This window comes from Globicephala melas, chromosome 21 (assembly GCF_963455315.2).
Source record: "Globicephala melas chromosome 21, mGloMel1.2, whole genome shotgun sequence".
Classification (NCBI taxonomy): Eukaryota; Metazoa; Chordata; class Mammalia; order Artiodactyla; family Delphinidae; genus Globicephala; species Globicephala melas.
Genome location: NC_083334.1, coordinates 4635533 through 4658699, shown reverse-complemented (window position 1 = coordinate 4658699; position 23167 = coordinate 4635533). Strand labels below are relative to the sequence as shown.

The window sequence follows — 23167 nt, the reverse complement described above, 5'->3', positions numbered from 1 at the left end:
CAGCGTAGGCTTCTTAGTTTCCTCCTAAGGAAGCTCTTATGCTAATACACACGGTCAGGTCTCATACAGCTGTTCACTTTTCATCGGATCATTTGCTTTTTTTCTTCATCCTTTCAGTTCCCTTTCCTTTTCAGTTCGAAACAAGCCTGCAGAGTAGATGCTGAGGCATAATCCTGTATTAATTTATGGTTCGTGGTGTGGCTTAGTAGAAATGAAACGCTCTGGTCCCATGAAATCCTAATCACTTTCACAGCCAGCAGGTGCCACAGTTAAGGCATTTCCAGTGAAGTGAACAAGAACATTTCATAAAACCAGGGCTGGCGACTGGATGCATTTGAGTCAGGAAGAGGGAAGTACTGAACTACTGATCAAAGCTTAGCCAGCGGAGGCAACTCTGTTTGGCTTTAACTCAGTGGGAAAGGCAGCAACTTCAAATCCATGGTCAGTTCAATTCAATTTAGGAGACTTACCCCATTATTTCTGTATTGCATACCAAGCAGAGAGGTTCTGAGCAGGCTTATGAAAAATCTCCCAGGTGAAAGAGATAATATAAAAATTGTCCCCTGTGCAAGTTCTTTCAACTACCCCTGACCCTTTGAGCCCTTCTCCCAAAGCAGATCAGAATCTCAAAAGAAGGGAAGGGACTCCCAGCAAGGCGTCTGTGTTTGGAGTGGACAGCTCTGGTCCCGTTCCCTGCAGAAAATTTCTCTCTGGTGCAGGATGAGTGGTGGGAAAGCCCTTCCTACTGACTGCTGACCGGGAGTTGCCAAAATGAAAGCAGGTTTTGGGAAAACAGAGCTCTGCATGCGCTGGGATTCATGAATTTCCTGAATACACAAATGGCTGTGAATGGTTTTTCTAAAATCTAAGAACAATGGACATAAGGACATCTTGAAATGCATTGCAAATCCAAAGTAAGGTATATTAAGGCATAAAGACTAATATAATTTAGTTTTGATTATGAGTTATGCCAATCCAAAGCAACTTCTCAAAGCTGGCAAAAATTTTACGTCTCCTAAAAGCAGAGGGATGTTATACCCAATAGAATGTAAGCCAAAAGTAATAATCAAAAATTTGCTGATGTAGTATTAGGTTTGGAATGCCTGCTATGAAGACCTTGGCAGGAAATGTATCTTCTTAATGATGTTTAATTTATAGTAACAGTAGAATCAGCTTGTTTTCCCAGAGTTCAACTTATGGTATCAGGCAGAATATTGCACATGTTTTCATTTTCAGTTTAATCTTGGCTTTGAATGCTAATACTATTTTTTTTTACATTTTTTTCATATTCTTTTCCATTAAAGTTGATCACAGGATATTGAATATAGTTCCCTATGCTCTACAGTAGGACCCTGTTGTTTATCCATTCTCTATATAATAGTTTGCATCTGCTAATCCCAACCTCCCAGTCCCTCCCTCTCCCTCCCACCACACCCCATCCAGGCAACCACAAGTCTGTTCTCTATGTCTATGAGTCTGTTTCTCTTTTGTAGATACGTTCATTTGTGTCATATTTTAGATTCCACATATAAGTGATATCGTATGGTATTTGTTTTTCTCTTTCTGACTTACTTCACTTAGTATGATAATCTCTAGGTGCATCCGTGTTGCTGCAAGTGGCATTATTTTGTTTGTTTTTATGGCTGAGTAGTGTTCCACTGTGTATATGTACCACGTCTTCTTTATCCATTCATCTGTCAACGGACATTTAGGTTGTTTCCATGTTTTGGCCATTGTGACCATGCTGCTATGAACATAGGGGTGCATGTATCTTTTTAAACTATAGTTTTGTCCAGGTATATTCCCAGGAGTGGGATTGCTGGATCATATGGTAATTCTATTTTTAGTTTTCTGAGGAACCTCCAGACTGTTCTCCACAGTGGCTGCACCAACTTACATGCTCCACAATCTCTCCAGCGTTTGTTATTTGTAGACCTTTTAATGATGGCCATTCTGACCAGTGTGAGGTGGTACCTCACTGTAGTTTTGACTTGCATTTCTCTAATGATTAGTGATCCAATTTTATTTTTAAATGATTTAAAAAGTGATATAAAATAACTCAGTTAATGCAGAAGTATGATAACATAGAAAATTTAGAATTAAACATACTGACATTGACTGTAGTACCACTTCTAAGTTTAATACAGTATTTATTTATTTATTTATTTATTTAATTTACTTATTAGGTTTTGTTTTCATTTTCTGGCCATGCCTTGCGGCATGCGAGATCTTAGTTCCCTCAGCCGGGCTCGAACCCCAGGCCCCCTGAAGTGGAAGCACAGAGTCTTAACCACTGGACCGCCAGGGAAGTTCCAAATACAGTATTTAGAAATACGTTTAATTACAAACGTAGTAATAGTCATCTTAGTTATTGGGGCTCTCCAAAGGTGTACACAGAAAAGCCTAGGAGACATTTGTGCATGTTGTGATATGAATAGGGAAAAGATTGGGAAGATGTTTCACAAGTTTCAGAGAAGAAAGGAAGGAAGAAGGTGAGGGAAGATTTTGAACTGGGCCAATACAGAGTCAAGCATGAATTCTCTGGGGTAGACAATAACCTAACAGGGAAAAAAAAAGGAAATGGTGTCCATGTGGCAGGTGGATGTCTGTGTGTGTTTATGTTTATTCCTTCACACTGGATAATGAAATTGCTGTCTAGATTTGTAAGATGACAGAAGGAAACCCTTCAGAGGCGTTTGCATTTTGTACCTTCTGTTGGTCTACCATGAAAGGATAGCTACAAGAGTATTTTATAAGCAAAGGCCTACAATCCCCTTCCTTCTTTCCGTTTTGTCGGAATCATAGCACAAACTATTCAGTTTTAAAAAGCAAAGCTGTTCAAGAATACGACTGCTAATGGAGCACTTGAAAGCCCTCCTTGTTTTGACAAGCCAGGTTCAAATAGAATTCGTGGGCAAAGAGCGCAGTTTGTTTTTATCTGCATCCAGACACTTTATCCCAGGCAAAGTTTTGTGCACGATTTTTTTAGAAAGAAATGCTGTCTAGAGTTTTGACAGTGTTCTCGGCTGATAATCCTTAACCAATTAAAGAGGACCCACCGGAGACCTTGTTCATAAAAGATTTACAGAGAAGTCACAGTGTAGTTGAATTCAAAAGGAAGAGTGTAAAGATAAGTGAGCATTTCTGAATAATAACCTATTCAGTAAAAGACAAAACAGATCACCTCAAAATACAATGGAACAGCATTTAAAAAGATATCTTGGGAGACATTTCACTCCCCTAACAACTCTTTAGAATAAACAGATTTCTTCAGGGTTACTTTGAAAGACTAAAAACTCTTAATAGGTAAACAGTCGCCCTGTTTTGAGACAACACTCCAGGGGTGTGCACATCTTGTCCCCAAGCAACAGCATCACCTTGATAACCTGAAAAACAGAAACGTTAGCTTGATTGTTTCTAGCTGAACTGACACTAGGAGAGGGAGACGCCCGTGTGTTTATTTCTGAGGGATATTGCATATCAAATCCTGGATTAATTTTGTCAGATTTGATCGTTTATTTTCTTAAGTTGGGGGCAATGGCAGTAGAAGTGAGGTCTATGACAGGAATTGAGATCCGTAGAATCCCAGAATATTGGTTCTGCAGGAGAGAGCAGGCGAGGGAGGGGAATTAAAAGATACTCATTCCTATTGTATGCCAGGCACTGTGGCACGTGCTTCACAATTTATAAACAGTACATATATTAAGAGACCCAACATGACAGATGTGAGAAAGGTTCTGACAAGTCAAGGAATTTCTCCAATGGCACATAGATAATGTGGTGGCAGAAAAAAACTCCAGTTTAGGGCTACCAAATGCCAGTGTGTGTTCTTTCTGATTCACCAGGCTGGCTCCTCTGGAAGGAGACTTGGCGCCCTCTGGCTCGGTGCTGCTAAATCCCAAAGTCATACGTGTCAGTGAGAGTCTTGTGAAAATGCGGATTCTGCATCAGTAGGTCTGGGGCGGGGCCTGAGAACCTGCATTTTTGGTTAGCTCCGAGATCCTGCTGATGGTGTTGGTTTGGGGACTAAAAGTAGCCAGTTTCCCGTTTACCCTCTTGGGTTCTGTTGTGGAAACCCACGGTTCAGAGATGAAGACCCTAAGAACCCAGGGCTGAGTGTGAGCCAGGGTCCATACCCAAGGGTGAGTTTGGAAGGAAGCCCCCTCCTGTTCTCCAGCAGCCCCCAAAGGAGACCCACATAAAAACAGAAACGCATGTGCTCGCTACGCAAACTCAGTTACAAGAAGGGCCTGAGCCTCCGTTCTCCATTGGATTCCTGTCCCTCCTTCTAAGTGGGGTTCCGGAGACGCCTCTGCTAGGAACTGCTGTGTCCTGACTCCAGCTGATCCTCTTTCCAGTGTAGCTCAGGTGTAGCCTCTCCAAGTTGCCAACTAAAGAATGTGGCTCACCATCGGGCTCTACGAGGATTGAGTCATTCACCACTGCAGCTGCTGGCCTTTAACACAACTTGAAAGGAGTTCAGGGCGGAGGTCAGGAATGAGGCCCTCTGTGCTCTGGGAAAACTGGTAGATCAGGCCTTCAGAAAGTTAGATATTTTTAGGAGAAATATTTTACAAACCTGGATTCTTCCCATGCTTAGAAAAGCACTAAAGCCATTAACTAAGATACCCATTCCTCGTGACCAGCAGCAACCTTCCACCAAGATGAGTTCTGGGTTGCACACACCCCCTTTACTAAAATCACATATATACTGGCTCCCCGCTTCGGAGCTGAGAGGCTGTCTCCGGGGTATCGGCCTCAGTAAGACAGTGAATAAACACAGCCTTCACATAGTATATTTTTTAGTTTTTTTTTTAAGTCGACAAAGGGTAACGTACAAACAAGTCATGGAAAGAAGCCATTACGATTCTTCTAATTCTTCTGCTCCTTAACAGGGATCAGAAGCGCGAATGTCTGCGGCTGGGCAAGTAGTGGAAAGGTCTCCGCAGGCCTGCAGGGTGCTAACAAACGTGAACATGTGTGTGCATCCCAAGATGGCAGCCCAAACACAGCTCCCAGGGAGGACGAGGAAGGAGGCGGGACTGGGGGGATGCAGAATCTGCAAAGGCCTCAACCAACCTTACGGAGACCTCTGAAGCTGGGACCGCCCTGGCAGAGTTGGTTGGTCTCCAAGCCAAACAATTAGAGATTCGAATTAACTCAGAAAGGCTAGTTAGGCCTAAACTCCGCTACAGCCAGTTAGGATGTCACTGCACAGCCCTGTGTGCATCTTCTTTCAGTGACTGTTTTCTCTGAGAACACTGAGGACCCTCCAGGGGAGGCGTGGGCGTGGGGGTGGGGGGCATCTCCATGCAATTGTAGATGATCAGATAACTATGTGTTTCTGCCCTTCCTGCTTTTTATACCCGTGATATCAGGGACTTCCTTTCCCTCCATTTTATAAGTCTGCCACAGGAACTCTAGTTGACTTGTGTAATTTGGCTTCAGAATGCTCCACTGAACAGGGGATTATCTTGTTGGCAATAGACTGCTAGAGAATCTTATTGAATGATATCAACTAGTGGTTCTTTTCCAATACCAACATCTGGTTGAATGAGGCAACTGGATAAGCTACATCCACTGAAATGTTTTTATGAAATGAACCAAATCTAGGGGAGGAGGTAGGTATTATCATGCTTTTTGCATATTATTTTAACTGTCAAGGGTATCAGATAATTCAAACAAATTGTCTTACAAGATACATATATTTTAAAAATATTACCCTATGTATAATAACCCTTACTAAATGCCCTTAGGATTGATAGCCACAGCTCAAAATACGGGATTTGTCCTCTGTGCCTCAGAATATCAGAATCATGGATAAGTGAATTTATCCCCCATACCTGAAATTTTGTGTACAAGTTAAATTTTTAGAAGCATAGTGTTAGGGACTGAATGTCTGTCTCCCCACTATTTCCAAATTCACCTATTGAAATCCAGTTCCCAATCTGGTGATATTAGGAGGTAGGACCTCTGGAAGGTGATTAGGGTTAGATGAAGTCATAAAGGTGGAGCCCTTCTAAGAGTGAGACACCCTTATAAGAGTTGTCTGTCTGCCAGGTGAGGACACAACAAGGGGAGAGCCATCTGCAAACCAGGAAGAGGCCCTCACCAGGTACGTGACCTGCCAGCATCCTCATCTTGGTCTTCCGGCCTCCAGAACTGTGAGAAATAGATGTTTGTCGTTTAGGCCACCCAGCCTAGGGTTTTTCATTCTAGCAGCCCAAACTAAGACACCTAGTAATTTAAAAAGGACATGGAGTGTTGGACAAAACGTATTTTGTTAAAGCATATAGATACTTGAGATTATCATTTACATGTGATCTAGTTTCTTTAGAATTACATGAATATATTTGAGGTTATTGAGCATGATGTCTGATCTAGGATTTGAGAACCTTACAGACTGCTCTTGCTGAAGAAGGAAAAAAGATTAAACAGCAGCTTCTTGAAGAATAGAATTAACTGTAGTGGTTGCACCCTTGTTTGGATAAACCTGATTGACAGAGGCAGAGACAAGTGACACGTTCCTGACACTAACTAGTTATTTGGCCTTCTCTCTAAGTTATGAGTCACCTCTCTCTCAGTCTCAGCTTACTCAGCTACAAAATACAAAGACTCAGGGATCTCAAATGTGGATTTCACTTATGAAACTCAGATCCTGTGAACCATGTTTTATATAAATAAAGTGAGTTTTAACAAGCTTTGATGTATTTTTTATATATATATATATATATAAATTTTTAAAAATTCTAGAAGAGAAAGGCTTATCATGGAAGCATCAGTGACCTTATCTCCCATCTCCTCTCCTCATAAGAAATCGCTCAGTGATCTCTCCTGCTGATAAACTCCATATCATTAAGGGGGAGTGATGATTATGCTTCTTCTCTGATTTATCAAGTTTAGATGATAAAGATTCTACTTATGCCTCTCACTGTAGTTAAATCACTATAGTGATATATTTTGTTTCTTGCTTACCTGTAAACATCTATACCTTTGTTTCTTGTTTCATTTCCTGATTTTCCACTTTGTAAGATGAAAATGTTACAAAATATTACAAATATCTCCCCCTCCTTTATGTGATCTTTCTTCCCGTTTCCACCTCCCGCCTTCTATCATTTAAATTTTACTGTTACGCATGTCTACAAGTATACAGTCACAGTCTGGTCTTTAACCAGATTAAGTTTTGTGTTGGATTCCAGTACTTGAAATGATGATTGCAACCTTAACACTAGCTTCTCTAGCTTTGCCCACAAGTTCATTCAAGGTGCGTTTGTGTGTGTGTGTGTGTGTGTGTGTTGTGGAAGAGCTAAAGCTTAAACCGTTATTCTAATAGTTGAATATGATTAACAGTGCTTACTTTGTTCTATTGATATAGTTATGTGGGGATTCAGTGAAATAGGAAGCAGACGTGCTGCTTAAGGCATTTGGGCAGTGATTCTGCTTTTTACCACATTCAGAGATGTGGCATTTCTTCCTAAATGGTAATATAAATCCTGAATATGAAAGGGCTTCAGCAGAGAACAAAATTAAGCTTCTCGCATCAGACACAATCTTATTTTGTGTGGCGAGTGCCACTGGCAGCTGCCTGCCCGTTAGGGATTAAAGGAAGCGGCATCAGTCACCCACCTGAGCTCAACTTCTAGATCCTTGACAAAATCAGTCGAGAACTTGGAGGACACAAAGTGTATGGTCTCTTTTTTCACCTACCCATAGCCTATCTGAAGGCTCCAATTATTATAACCTGTAGAGCCAGGAAATATTCTGTATGTATTATGATTCTCCCAGGTATTTTTTCTCCTGAAGTTTTTCTTTCTCTTAATTTCCTCCCTCCCTCTCTCCCTCTCCCTCTCTTCCACACCCTTCCTTCTTTCTTCTCCACCTGCTTCTCTCTCTCTCTTCTTTCACTTTCTCCTCCTTCTCTCCCCTCCTCCTCTCTTGCTTTTTATCTCACTTTTTCTAATCACCTTTATTCTAGCCTCATGTTTTTCAAATGCAGTCAGCATGCCAGGCCTGATGTACAACTACCATCACTAAGCTCTCAAACTGGAAGCCGTTGTTTCCTTGGACCCACATCTCCCTCCCAAATGTTATGCTCACTCTGTTGGAGAATATCCTGAAGTAACTTCGTAAGACAGGATGGGTGGAAAGTAAACGTTCTGAATCTTACATGTCTATAGAGATCTTTATTTTAGCCCTTACTCTTGCTTGATAATTGTTTAATGTTGATCGTTTTAATTTTTCCTGAAAAAAAAAAAAGGTGTTGGTTGCTTCCTCGTTTTCCAGCATCCAGTGTTTGTAGATGAAAGGTCTGGCACTAGCCTGATTCTCATTCCCTGTATGTCAACATGTTCCTTCTATTTGGGAGCATTTAGAAACTTATCCAACAGTTTAGAAACTTCACAACGTCTGAACATGTGTCTTTTTTTATTTCTTTCTGAAGCTAAATCAGTGAACACGTTAAACTGTGGGAAATGTATCTATTTATATTGAGAAATTCATTTGCCCTATGTTTTTTTTTTATCTTTTTTGTTGAAGCTTTTCTTTCCTCTACCTTGCTCCTTTTTCATACTATCCTGTTCTTGTTTGAAGGATATTATATTTTAAAATCTCACTGAAAATACTTCTTGCACTTTCTCTTTTACTGTTGTCTTGTGTCCCCAAGTTATTTCTCTTTCCTCCTGCTTCATTCTGGGATGTATGATTCCTCCTACACTGAGAAAATGGCTTTCATTTTGTAGACTTTTTTCAACTATCCAGCAATCCTAGATTACCATCTAATATTTAAGGAAAAGGCAACTGTCAGAAAGTCCAATCTGTGCTCCGTGAACATGGGCAGGGCTTGGCAATTGGCAGTCCTTATTTTAGGATGAGCTAGCTAGGAGCTGATGGTGTTAACCGCTGCATGCAGAGTGCCTTGTTTGGGAAAAGGAACTCTTTGAGCTAGCTTCCCTAGCTCCTTCTCCAAGTTTATCCAAAGTGTGCACCCTCTGTGTGTGTGTGCGTGTGTGCGTGTGGCAGACAGTAGAGAGGATTCCTATATATACTTTCTTGTTTTTAACTCTATATTTCACTAGGTAACTGTATTATTACTGACATCTGAACTCTCAATCTTCCCAGAGTTGTATGAGCAGAGTTTCTTCACCAGTTCTCGGTATAACCTCCTTCACTCTTTTTTGACAGTTTTCTTCCATCTTCTGAATTTTCTGGATGTCTTCCACTGATCCCCTTGCATTCCCTTTGATATTGTGGACTTATTTTATCTTTATTCTTCTTCTTTTTAAATGTAATTTTAGAGCAGTAGAGGGAGAGGAAATAAGCACGTGTTTATCATCTTGACTTGTATTATTATACGTTAGGAGGCTTGTGAGAAGCCATTCTTTGAGTAACAGACAGTGATTAAGAAATAATCACCCAGAAGCAACATTTCACACATAACTAAGTAGGCTCAGGAACACATTTCACTGATGCTGTTCCTGCCTTGTGTTTTTTCCTTGCAGGGAAGATACAGTGGGAAAAGGAAGGCGAGTGTGTAGGTGTGTACAGATGCCACCTTTGTGGTCCCAGGCAGAGAATAATGGGCACAGGTAACTTCATATTCACACGTGGTTTTCCAGTAGCAGTACTGAGTAAATGCAGTGAGTCAGAGGTCAAGGGGCTCGATACGATGCAAATAGTGTCCAGTAAGGTACATGATGTATCAGGTACAGTTGCTCAAAATATTATTTAAAGTCTGATTTCTTGCTTCAGGCTACATAACAGCAATGATATTAGCCACCATTTACTGAGTACCTTCTGTGTGGGACCCTGTTCTAAATTTAGGCAGATCTCCACAACAATCTGGTAAAGTAGGTACTGTTATGATCCACATTCCCATTTTATAGAAAACTCAGGCACAAAGACCACAAGTTAATTGCTCAAGGGCATACAGCTAGTAAGTGATGGAGCCAGGGTGGGAATTAAGTTCCAGAGTTCCTCTAAGACAGTGTGTGTATGCATATGTGTGTGTGTGGGTGTGTGTGATATATATGCTACATATCTCAAAACACTTTTGGCCAATGGTATGCTGGTAAACTGTCGTTCTAGGGGGAAAACAAGCCCTAATTAGTAATATTTGCTGACATATGTGGTATAAATACTCGCAACATGGCTGATTTCGGGACATTAACAATTTAACCATTGGCTCCCTGGTTAAAGGGTCTCCAATACAACACTGCTTTAGCATCATAAGAACTCAATTGAGTGAGCTTGGATCACTTTTATTCTTAACTCTTTGGTTTAATTTTCAATCAGCCTTTATTACCATAAACAGAACAGGAGAGGAAGACAAATGACATTGGTTTTATTTAGGACTGGAAAGAAGTGTTTTGACGTTTATGGTGTTTAAGGATTTTGCACAAGTTAGAAAGAGAGACAGATTGCTGGCAATTGGTAGGGACTTTGTTTTCCCACATCTACTCTAATACCTGATTTTCTCATATTACTATATGTCACCATCCACATTCCAGAAACCAAATTTTAATTAAAGAGAATACGTGAGCAACCACATCTAATGCACAGCATAGAAAGGTCACAGGTTTAAATCAGTTGACCAGTTCTTTAGTGCACTGTCCCTGCCTTGGAACTATATGACTTCCTGTCCCTTTAACTCAGAAGCAAATAGGTTGATGGCGGCTTTAACTTTCCCCATTATATCCATTTTGAATGTGGCAATGACGTTACCCTTCAAGCGGCTATGCTTTTCCAAATACTGAAATATGGTACCTCACTACTGGCTGACCCTGGGTTGTATATGAAAAGACTCATCATATAGCACATATGGGGCACAAACAATTCGCAGATGAACAATTTTTGTAGACCTTGTTATCTCATCTTTTTAACTTCCTAAGACAGGGCTTGAGTATATATTGAGTAACACATAAATAGCATAGTACTCAAGAAAACAAGCAAAAAATTTAAATATGCCTTTTTAGAAGCTTTTTTAAAGGTCTAGGAATCTTTTTGAAAAAACGACCAGTAAAGTGACATAAATAGGTCTTAATCTATTTTCATAATTAGCAGCCAATTAAGATACATATTTATGTCATCAGTTTTTAATTCAAATGAAGTTAAACCATTAAGATACTGAGTTCAATTATGTTCTTAGCTCCAAATTCAAACACCAAGCATCAGATGTAATAACACTTTAAAAAGAAGTTCAACAATTAAAAATTATGGGCTTTAAAAGTATATTATAGTCTATGTATGATATCTCAATTAAAAATGCATTATGCTTATTATTTGCCTTTTGAAACCAAAAGGAGTCATCTGAGTGCTGGTAATGGAAACAGACCCTTTTTTTGTTTATGTGTATATCGTGTACATATACATGTCTAACAACTTCAGGTCAGAATTCTATAAATCAGGATCAGCTAAACTTCTCATTTGCTGGGGAGTGACAGGCCATGAAGACTTTCAAACTCATTTTTCTGGTGGTACATGGCTGCCTAACGTATCAACGGACGGCAAACACACAAAACAGGCATTTCATCTTGATATAAATATACTCCAAGTTTAAATCTGGCTTCTTTCCCTTTGTTCCAAGGCCCCGTATCAGATGTTAGCAAGTCGATGTACCTTGGGGGAACCCACAAGAGTCAGATTTCCCCTTCTGCTCTGTGAGTGTGAGGCTGCGGGACTGTTTCCTTATTAGCTTTCAGGCTGCCATCAGCAGCTGCGGAGTCCAGCTTTCAAGTTCCCATTTGTGAAGATTCTGATTGGGTGGGACAGAGCAGAGGGCATTTGTGAAGAGGCTCCCCGGACAGTGATGACACATGACAAGGTGTGAGAACAGGTGACCTAAGGGCATTCTCAAAAGTACAGCTTTCTAGCCCTAACTTACAAAGAACATTAAATCTTAAGATGAGTGTAGGAAGAAACGGAGCAGATATACTAAAGGTGGGGGACAATATTGTACATACAGTTTTATTAATGACTCCTGATGTAAAAGGAAGGTAATGAAGCAAAGACGATCCTGAGAAAGCGCACTTACAGTCCTGTCTAGTCCGCAGACGGCTGACCGAGCGCTCAGAAAAAACAAGGCCGACGAGGGTTACTGACTCACTGCTAATTCAGACCACCAACATGTGCACAAGAGATTAGTAAAACCACAGTACAGATCAAGTTCCCTAAATCATTTTCGGAAGAGATTATCAGTACTAAATATTTGTAGCTAAAAGGTCAGAGTTTTGGTGGCTAAAAACCTTCACACATTGGGAGCGCACCGTCAGAGGAAGAAGCCCAAGAAAATCAACACAGTTGCTCGTCAGAAGACGGCCCACATTTTCTAATACGTGCTAAACAAAACGCACCTTTATGATGGACAGCATTCTTTCCTCTTCAAGCTAGAAGAGAGCATTACGTACAACTGATAATCAGCGATAAGAGACATATTACTCTAAGGTACTGAGATTCGGTCAGGACTTACCATGCCGTGACTCACTGTTACCTTTTTCTTTGGGTCTAAAATCCTTGGCTACTCTAATTATTTTAAGTATCCAAATATAGATTATTTCTTGTGGCTTTACTATATCACTTTACTGTATCATTTATTTATGGAAATAAATCCCCAAAGTAGCAATTTCTTGAAACACTGAGCAGAAATCCAAATATCACTCAAAATTTAAACATATACAAAATACATACACACAAATATTTTCAGGGGATATACAAAGCTTAAAGAAAAACAGATAATAAAAATTTTTCAGATACAGAAAGTGAAAATGCTTTTAGCATAAAATTTTTGTGCTTATTTTACACAAAGAATTTTAGAATACATGAGGCACGTTATACGATGACAGTGAGCAGCCTTTTCAGCCTCTGTTTCTTTCTTCTTTAAGTAGAGATGTGGACAGAAAAGATGGATTAGATGCAGTCTACTTTTTCCTCAGTTGGCTCACTTTTTAGAGGATTGTAAACCATGAAATGAAACTGAGTAAATGTTGAAAGTTTATTGCAGGCAGCACCTGGGGCCAAGAGAAAAAGTTGTTTGGTTAAATATAGAATGCACATGTCATTTACAACCAATACAGACATTGCTTCCCCACCTCCACACTGGCTGTTGTGTACCTGCTGTCCAGTCGGGCCACACGGAAGTGGGCTGTGTGTCCACCTTAGTGCGGACTAGCTGACAGTCCATGAGGGGACAGAAAGGCAGTGGGAAAGCCATCTCTTTGAACCTCAGAATATAGGCTGATTTTTTGCTCCTATACATAGGCGGTCATTTCTACTGTTATTTTAATGTTTTCATATCCTTTTCGTAGAAAAAGAAAATTTTCAGGCACACACTAACAACTGTATTTCCCTAGTGACTAGGCCATTCCCTTCATCCACCCATAATCCTCCCCTCCCCAGGCACCCTGCTCTTTTCTACGCTTCTGCACGGGTAGAAAGTGAGCCTTGTTTTGTCAAGATGCTCTCTGTCAGACAACAGTGATTTCTTCACCTGCTCAGACACCTGGAGGGAGCCCTTCTAATGCCACTACTTTAAATACAAGGGGCTGGTCAATTTTAAATTCATCTACAATTATATAATTATCATTTTTACATCCTGTTAAATCTAACGTTGAGCCTTCTAAGGTTTATTTCCTAAGAGGGAATCAATGAAACTGATTTATTTTAGACACAAAGCCTCCCCACCCATAACTTACATCGACTCTTGTATTTTAGTACTTAAAAAAGAGTATGGAATTCCTCAGACAAGTTTTTCAGATACCAAACTGTGGGAAGTAAAAGATCAAAGCACAGTAATAAGCAGTCTAACCTAATGAGCTGTATTGATCACTAGGCTGTGTATCTTCCCCGTCTGAAACCTCACCAATGAGGAGCGGCACTGGTTGATCGTGAAATGCTTTGAAACTGTGACGGGCTCATATGGAAAGTAAATGAAGCAAAGGACATGCCTCAAATACACTGCGAAAATAATTCTGCTAACGCCTTTAGTTTACTAATTAGTAATACATTTTGTACCTGGGAGCCCTGAGATCTAAATGACTGAGACCTTTAAATAATGAACAGAGAAGTGGGGAAGATCGTTTATCCCTACGTACTTCTAATGAATAAAAACATCTGACTACGTTAGCCCATCTCAGCATATACTCGAGCCGAAGCTAAACTTTCCTTAGGACGGACGTCAAGGGTAAGACCGAACAGCCAAAGACTGGATCCTAACCACCGCCAGTCAACAGAGGAGACTTTCAGGTACACTTCTAACACTCTGGGGGTCTTGACACAACAATTAACATTTATCCATTGCCTACTCAGTACAGTCCCTGTTTCTATCGCAGAGGATTAAAATACCCAACAGCGTTTTAAAGTCTCTGTCCTCATCAACATTTGCAGGTTCACATAAATATGAATTTCAGATAAAACTTACCATAACTTCCAGTCACGTTAGCACATACCACAGCCCCAAAGAAGTTGGGGAAATACTTCTGGATTCTTGAAATCACTTTCCGGCACGCTGTGGTGGGATCTTCTCCTCTTCTCATGTATTCTACAGCTTGGTAGCTGATTTCAACAGAGGCAGAACTTTAGTATCAGAGAATAAGCTAACTCCAGATTTGGTTATTGAGGTTAGACATCTAAAACCATCAAAATTGTCACAACTGACAAAATACAGTGCATGTAAGTGAAAAGAGGTAACTCCTGTGAGAGTATCAACAGGAAAGGCAGTAAACCTTGATACCGTGTCCACCTTTTCAACTAATCCACCCACTCATTTCAGATAAGGACTTTTATTTTGGGCTTCAGCTGAATAACTGTTACTTAGTAAAAACAGCCTGAAGTCATAAAGTATAGAGGTTATATTTAAGTAAGAAATGGGGCTACAGTCAACGGGGGAAAAGACTAGGCATGCGCAAAACATGTAGTTGCAAGGATTATCTCTCAGTAATTAATTGTACACGGCGACTGCATTTTCTACTTTTATCATCAATTATCGCAGGCCTTACTCAGTGGCCTTACGTAAGTTATTTAAATAGATCCTAAGCATTCTCATCTGCGAAGCGAGTAAGCAGAGTTATTGTTTCAGGACTGTGGCTGCTTCATCTGAATGATTAGGATCGTCAAAGGGACGGCGCCAAGAGTTGGTAACAGGCTTTCTGAAAAGCTCTCGTACACACAAATGCGGATCACGCGGCACAGACAATTATTTTCTCTCTTGAGGGACAATATCTCCTTCTAAGATCTCTGAAGTCACAGATGTAGGAGGGCGCACCTTGGGAGGAAGCGCATCAGTATGTCGCCGTCCCCGGTGGCTGCTGCAGCCCCTGCAGTGTCGTCGGCGTAGGCCCCAGATCCAGGTATTGGCGAGTCTCCTATTCGACTTTGGGAGGGCACAGCACGGTCATTCAGGACGGGAAGTCAAGTGCAGAAAATTCTTTTAGGAGACGTTTCTACTTAGTCACTGACTATTGTTTCAAGTAAATTCTTCATCAGAATACAGAGGATAGACTTTCCTTAGTTTTTCCACTTAGGTTTTCATAAACCCGCATTCATTCATTACATGAGAATCACACAGCAGCCCATCATACGTGGCGGGATGGCACAGGTTCACGGTGACTGTTCCACCACCGCCATCCTTTATCATCTCATTCCTGGATTATCTCAGCAGGTTCCAACTGGTTTTCCTCACCTACAATCTATTCCTGCTGTCTAGGTCAGGTGCCAACATTTTACTCAAGTTTTTCCTTGTAATAAACCTTCCATGCTTTTCTACTACTTTGAAATAAAATCCAGAAATCCTTAAAGACCCCCTGAAATCTGGCTCTGGTCTCCTCCCCCGCACCCGACAGATGTGCGGTTTTGTTTCTGGCCATTGGGAGCCCTGAACCTGAGCTACTTTGGATCTGCTAGTGCCTTGGCCTGGATGTCCCTGGTCCCTCTCTCAGGGTCAGGGTCAGCTCCCAGCCCCTCTCTCCAGGCCCCTCTCTCCAGGCCCCTGATGGCCCCAGCTTAATCTGATCATACCACCATCCCTAAACTCTGCAGCCCTGGCTGAGACACCTTCTCCTTTGCACTTAGCAGCTACTAATTTATTTTCTTTCACAATAACCTTAGCTGTGAGAGTAGGGTTGTGCTTTGCGTTTTGCATCCCCATAGCACCTAGGACATATTGGTTGATACTCACTACATATTTTCGAGATCTGGTCTTTTAGAAACACTAACCCAGGTATTTTGAATTTTATACCATTTGTAGATGTACCAGCAGCAATATTTCCCATCTTATGGATGACAACCATGCCTAGAAATTAAAAAAAAAATCATTGTTGGTATCAACTCTAAAGTGTACCTCAAATATAACCAAATAATTGCGCAGTTGGTAATATAAATATCGTCTTCCATTATTTTCAGGTAGAAGACAATAGGAATTTTGGGAATATTGAAAATTACACCAGTGGTAATATCTGTGTTTTTTAATGACCTCGTTTCACAGCATCATTTTGTAGACACCCCATATCCTCACTTCAAATTGCTCACTTTTCAATGCTTTTTCAAAGGTAATGCCAAAGAGAATCACGGCTATAGACTAATGGAAATTTTCAACATTACAGGAAATGACTGGAAAGATCATTTGAATGTGGCAAACATAACATTATTAAAGAACTAAATATCAAACAAAGATTTTAAAATCCCCAAGTGAATAATCATCAGATTTATGTATAAAGTAAATTTGCCAAAATATATATAGATGATATGAAAAGAATGTGTGTGTGTGTGTGTGTGTGTGTGTGTGTGTGTGTGTGTGTGTGTGTTTTCTTAATTGCCACTTAATCAAAATCACCTTCTGGTACATGATTAAGGATAAAGAAGTTAAGAACTACAGGAGAGCAATTAAAACTAGCTGAACTTTAACCATAAAAACGGTATAGAAGGCAAATTACCAATAGTATCATGACCGTAACTATCTCCTGTTTCTTTGTAAGTAGAACCATCTCGCTTTAAGATACTAGGTGGTTTGTAGGGTCCACAGTATTTTGAAGCATCTGGTATAACATTCTGTAAACGAGATTTAAGTTTTATTTTTTAGAAAGGGTGATTTTAGAAACCAGCATGTAGTTATTTACAATCGCTAAACATTAGCAAGAAACCAAAAGGACATCGGGTAACTGAAAGATAAGAATTAAAAGCCAAAGGTTAGCTAAGTCTTATGTGGACAGATGGATATAATTTTACTAAATACCTAGTCTGGTCTCAGAATTATATAATACGGAAGAGAAATTTATATTATCTGGAAAAGATCCCCAGTTTTTCTCTATATATGCCAAAAATTCTCAGCACAATGGCAAATATAAATGAAGATTTTTAGATTAGATTTTTTTTTAGATTTCTCAAAGAAATCAGGTACAGAACATGACTTTTAAATTTTAGAATTTGTTCCCTGACCTAAGAAGAGCTACTCTGAAATTTAAAGCAAAATCTATTTTAAAATCTTCTATTTTTCAAAGCTAGGTACATGTGAACATATCCTAAGCTGTACTCTCAGATTCTTTTATGAATCTTAAAGGCTCAGGAAAATAATCCAAATTCATAAGTTCAGGTTGTGGATATGGATTAGTATTAAAGCAAGAAACCTACAACTCATGTCTTGTTCATTTGTGCACCAGGTGCCTCTCATGACCTGGTTTCACGCAGTGGCCTCTTTCAAGTGACTCCCTGGTTACTCAGAGGTGATTAGGATTTGGCGAAGAAACAGGTAAAAGACTAACATGCTCCACAGCAGGATTCTGGGTAGCAAAGACAAACCGATTTAGGCTCAAAGTCCCATTGACTTAAAGATAAATTATCTTCCTGGTAACATACTAGACACCTAATAGTATAAATCCCCAAGTTAAAAAAGGGCAAGATACTGGGTATACTTCACATAGATAAAATATAAGAAATATTTTAGACTAATGGTTTCCAAACTTTGTTTTCTTAATACATGGAACCTTTTGTTACAAGGAAACACAGCAGAGCAGTTCAGAGTGAGGCAGCCCTTCTCCCACAGCAGAACCTTCACAGCTTGAAACCACTGCCAGGGGCCGGGAGTTCCCCACTCAGGACGTGGATCGGATGTAGCTGGGGAGCTTTTGAGACCATCCTGTGCCCAGAGTTGGCATCAGTCGTTGATTCTGAAGTGCAACCAGGGTGCTGATTAGCACTGTAGGCAACAGGTGGATGACTGTGAGTGGAAGGGATGTCACGTAGTATTTTCAAATAACTTAACTTTAAAATATCATGCATACGTACCCTCCAGTAATTTGGCTGGCAATTCCAGGCCAGCCAATCTGAATGAAGAGCACATGAAGCATTGGTAGATAAATCCTCGTTGATAAAGCCCATGCTTTCGGCAAACTTGGTGGCTGGAGATGAGGAAGAAAAATGCAAATGAGTTAAGTATTATCTTTTAAACAAAATGTATGCACAGGAAGTGCTGGGGGTCAGCTGTCTCGTACGTGGAGCGCAGCCATCCTGGGGGTAAACACAGATGGTCAAGGGAGTATTCACACGTGAAGAGTGTTACGGGCATCGGTTTCTGGATCTCGACTTCCCTACGTCCTTCCTGACCCTGATCTGCTGAGACCCTTGTGGGCGGTGTGATGACAACTCTCCTCTCCCACCTTCCCTCCAGAATCTCCCTGCTTCTGCTTCACAAAAGGAAAGGGACACCTCGGAACAACCGCGACTCTAACTGGGGTGCGATGCCCAGAGCGTAAAACAACGTTGAGACGCCAAATAAAGGCACCACTGGATTCCATGAAAGACTGACAGCTCCTGTGTTTGTCAGGTAGTTTTCCATTCTGTTTCAACAAAATGGAAGGGTGCCTACTGGAACTGTGAGCTAATACGTGGTTAAGAATGATCTTTTTGAATACAGATCACGGTATAGTTCTGGGTATATACCTTGGAAGGTGTTCAAGAAAGTGCCGTTGCCACAGCAAAACCCCATCCGTTCCCATCTTCTGTTACCTTATGCGCCTTGGGTCTTACACCCATAAAAATGTAATACAAGAAGAGAAATAATGCTGAATCTTGTTTCCCTCCAGCAATTACTCATTTATTAATAATAAACTGGTTTCTAAAAATCCTATTTTAAACATGAAGAAAGTACAATTTAGAGGTTAAGTAACTTATCCAAAGTTAAATAGATATTAAGTAAAACAGCTTGAATTTGAACTTAGGTCTGCTTTTATCCACTATTTTATACTGAGTCCTTTTTTCACAGTGAAGACGACAGACACAAGCCTACATAAAAATTGAGTACAGTTAAAATATACCTGACTCTCCTGCTAACAGTGTGTGTGTCGTGTGTTCCAGTACTTTTCGTGCTACCCCGATGGCGTTTTTAATTCGTCTAAGATCTCCCACTGCTCCTACGTTCATGGTAGTACTGCAAGAAAAAAGTGCAGTAAGATCTTTTAAGGTATTTTTATAGGTTCACAAATTTTTTAAAAATTGCCTTACTTCAAGCTATAGTGTTTTGTAGGATAAACTCCACTGTCTTGACGTAGACGTGACGGCACATCCATGAAGTTCATACAAATTCCCACATTCAGGCATATTAAGGAACAGAGACTCTATTACCCCTATGTTCCCAGAGCACTAAAACTCTCAGTTTCCCATGGCTCGTTTTAAATATGGCTTTTGAAAGGGGTTTTAAGGCTTCAGGTCAGGCAACCCACAGCGTTTGTGGTTGGTGGGTAAATGATGGTTTACCAGGTCAGAGATGTATTTCTGTACCTTGGGGCTCTCCCTGTTCTAAGGAGACTACCTACCTCAATGTGATAGTTTTCTACTATGATTATGATTTTCTTTTTTTTTCAAAATAAAATTTTTATTGAGGTATAGTTCATTTACAATGTTGTGTTAGTTTCAGGTGTCCAGCAAAGTGAACCAGTTCTATATATGTATATATTCTTTTTCAGACTCTTTTCCATTATAGGTTATTATAAGATATTGAGTATAGTTTCCTGCGTTATATAGTAGGTCCTTGTCGTTTACCTATTTTATATATAGTAGTATGTAAATGTTAATCCCAACCTCCTAATTTATCCCTCCTGTACCTTTCCCCTTTGGTAACCATAAGTTTGTTTTCTCTGTCTCTGGGTCTAGTTCTGTTTTGTAAATATGTTCATTTGTATCGTTTTTTTTAGATTCCACAAATAAGTGATATCATACGATATTTGTCTTTTTCTGACTTACTTCACTTAGTATGATAATCTCTAGGTCCCTCCATGTTGCTGCATGACTTTCTTTTAATTGAGGGGGAAACGCCTTGTGTTTGGAAAGGCCAAGTACCATATGCTAGGGCTTTTGACCTGCATCAAAACTTATATATTGCGGGGGGAGGGATAAATTGGGAGATTGGGATTGACATATAACACAATATACTATATCTAAAACAGATAAACAATAAGGACCTACTGTACAGCACAGGGAACTCTACTCAGTACTCTGTAATGACCTACATGGGAAAGAACCTACAAAAGAGTGGATATATGTATAACAGATTCACTTTGCTGTACACCTGAAACTAACACAACATTGTAAATCAACTCCACCCCAATAAAAATTTTAAAAACACACATATATTTGTCCATCTTGCTCTCAGTAGAAGACTAATCAGCCATACATGTAACTCAACCTGCAGCGGAGGTGCAGAGAGCACTAAGGCTTTTCAGGGCGCTCCTACCCGTCCATGATCATGGCATCCAGGGTGGTCTCTCCAGACTCGTCGGGGCTGCCACCAAAGCCCACGGTGCCGTCACACTGCTCCTGTTCACACGCCGCACAGCCGCTCTCAACCGCGTCCAGCGCAGACCCTCCAGATGCTAACGTCCTCCACGCTGGCAATCAAACCCCAAGAGTGCTTGTGTAGACACGCATTTTTTTTTCAATGCCAAAGGCAACAAACCAAAAACGGCTTGAAAACTCCTATTTTTAAAACTGTTTGCACATTTACTCCAAGTTAAACTGAAATTTTCGTCTATCAGGTGCTGCAAAGCAGTCAGTGATATAGACAATTACATAACACAACCCTTTACCGTGAAGAATTCAGACTTTGGCTACTGATGCAAAGTGAGGGTTTTTCCACTTATTAATAATACCTGTTTCTACTGTGTGTGTGTGTGTGAGAAAAGAAGTATTCTCTCCTTCAGTTTTATAAGTTACAATTGAAGCTACTAAAAGGCAAACTGAAAATTCATGAAATCATAGCCCCGTAAATTCTTCTGCATCATCAGATTATTAAAAATATATCAGCAAGTCTCCATAACAACAAAATAACAGCAAATAATTACAACGTGGGCTTCACGTGGATAATTCATTTAATCTTTCAGGTACTGTACAATTACTATCCTTATTTTAAAGAGGAAGAAACAGACCCAGAGAGGCTATTTGTTCAAGGTCACACAGCTTAGTCGACAGCAGCGTCAGGATTCAAAAGTAACCATTTTGGTTCCAGGGGCCATGCTTTTAACACTAAACTATGTTCTCCAGAGCCCCAAACATGGAATGGGCGGGGGGGAAGGGGTTAAGTAGTCAATTTCTTTACTAATAAAAATAGAATTCCTTGACGGGTTAATGACACTATTGGTAAATAATAAGCATTACCACTGAAAGAACAGGCTTGAAAGTATATTTAGAGAAGTTTCCCCCCCCTTCTGAATTCAGACAACATACACAGAATTGTTCCCAGCCCAGGGCCCTGAACTTTCTTTTCTGTCTCATTATCGCTGGGACTTTCTTTCTCACAGCCTGTTTCCTCATTTTTTCTCTGAATCATATGCACTGCCTATAACATACAAACTTAGCTCCATCAAATTCTAAAGCTAATTCAGCCCCAGAAAATTATATTAGCAGCCTCAAATGGGGGAGAAGGGGTCTGAAACTACTAGGGTAGTATGTCTTAAACTGAATGAAACAAGTAGGATAAGAAAATGACAAGGTAATGGTATGTTCAGGATGATATCAAAGCACGCAAGCCTGGCACCTGACTCAGACTGGGTTTGAAGACAGTAAATGAGGGAAGTCTTCCTGAAGAGGTAATATCTTAGTTTGGTAGTTCTCAATCCTGACTGCAAATCAACTTCACTTAGGCAGCTTTAAAAAAAAAAAAAAAACTTTGGTTCCAGCAGTGAAAGGGAAACCTCAGGAGGTAGGGCCCAGGCACGGGTCCTTTTGAGAAGCTCTGAGGATGATCCTAACGTATAACCAAGGTTGGAAGTCCTTTGCCAGGTGGCAAATACAGCGCGTCAGCATGCAGCAACAAAAAGTACACGTAAAGCGACCACGCTTTGTTGGGGAACTTAGTCGTCGGCGAAGCCTAAGTGGAGGGTACTGGGGAGATGTGACGGGCTCCAAAGGGGAGGTGGAAAGGCAGGAAAGGGCTGGAGGTCACGCAAAAGCCGGCGTAGGAGCCACTGGAGGAAGAGTCTGAGCAGAAAGGCCGTAACTGCTCCGGGTCGACAGCAGGGTGGAAAATACAGTGACTCGGGGCTGCAGAGAGGGAGTCACAAAGAACGCTGAGGATCTAAAATGCAGCCGTGGCGGGGAGGAGGGTCCAGTGCCCGAGGCGCCGCGGCTGCGGGAAAGGCCGCAGGGGAGGCTGCGGAAGGCCCGCCTCCCGGCTCCCAGCAGCTCGATGCGGTCGGCGGCGACCCGCCCCACCCGCGAGCTCTGGCAGCGCAGCCCCCGGCCCCGCACCTGCTACGGCTGCATTCCTGAAAGGCCAAGTGTTGAGGATCAGGGGCAGAGGGCCGGAGCTGCACACCGGGGCCCGGCAGAGCAGCAGCAGCGACAGCAGCAGCAGCCGGTGATTCGGCTTCCGCGCCATGGCCGCGCGCCGCCGCCAAGAATAACCCTGACGAAGCCGACGGCCGCCGCGCCCCCGTACTTCCGCGGCTGGGGAACCCGGAACTCTGGGTCCCGGCGCCCCGCCCACCTTCCCGCCCCGTCCGCTCCGCCGGATCCCTTGGGGCGCGGTCCGGGCGCCTCAACTCTCGCGAGACTTGGCCTCCTCCTGGGTAGCGCGGGAGGTCTTCGTGACCCTCAGGCTCCGGGTGTCCACGCTACCGTCCTTCTTAAGTCTACGGAGGTTTTTTTTTTTTACTACTCAACCGAAAGTTAGTATGAAGTTGCTCGGCCTTGG

The 23167-nt window shown here is 41.3% G+C and overlaps 1 protein-coding gene across 2 annotated transcripts; it reads right to left on the bottom strand.

Annotated features, from left to right (window-relative positions):
• Positions 1-11947: 11947 nt before the first annotated feature.
• On the bottom strand, positions 11948-22927 carry AGA (aspartylglucosaminidase). Of its 2 annotated transcripts, none has more exons than XR_009560550.1 (9): positions 22723-22927; positions 20711-20864; positions 19296-19408; positions 18268-18380; positions 16920-17034; positions 16204-16279; positions 15254-15361; positions 13105-14544; positions 11948-13001 (listed from the first exon to the last, which is right to left on the bottom strand). XR_009560550.1 is itself a non-coding variant. In XM_030829866.2 (9 exons), the coding sequence occupies exons 1-9, from the start codon at positions 22850-22852 to the stop codon at positions 12901-12903; spliced, it is 1044 nt and encodes a 347-aa protein (XP_030685726.1). In that variant the 5' UTR covers positions 22853-22927; the 3' UTR covers positions 11948-12900. The 2 variants fall into 2 exon arrangements, 1 of the variants encoding a protein (XP_030685726.1); XM_030829866.2 differs by having other exon boundaries at positions 14411-14544.
• Between the last annotated feature and the right edge of the window lie 240 nt (positions 22928-23167).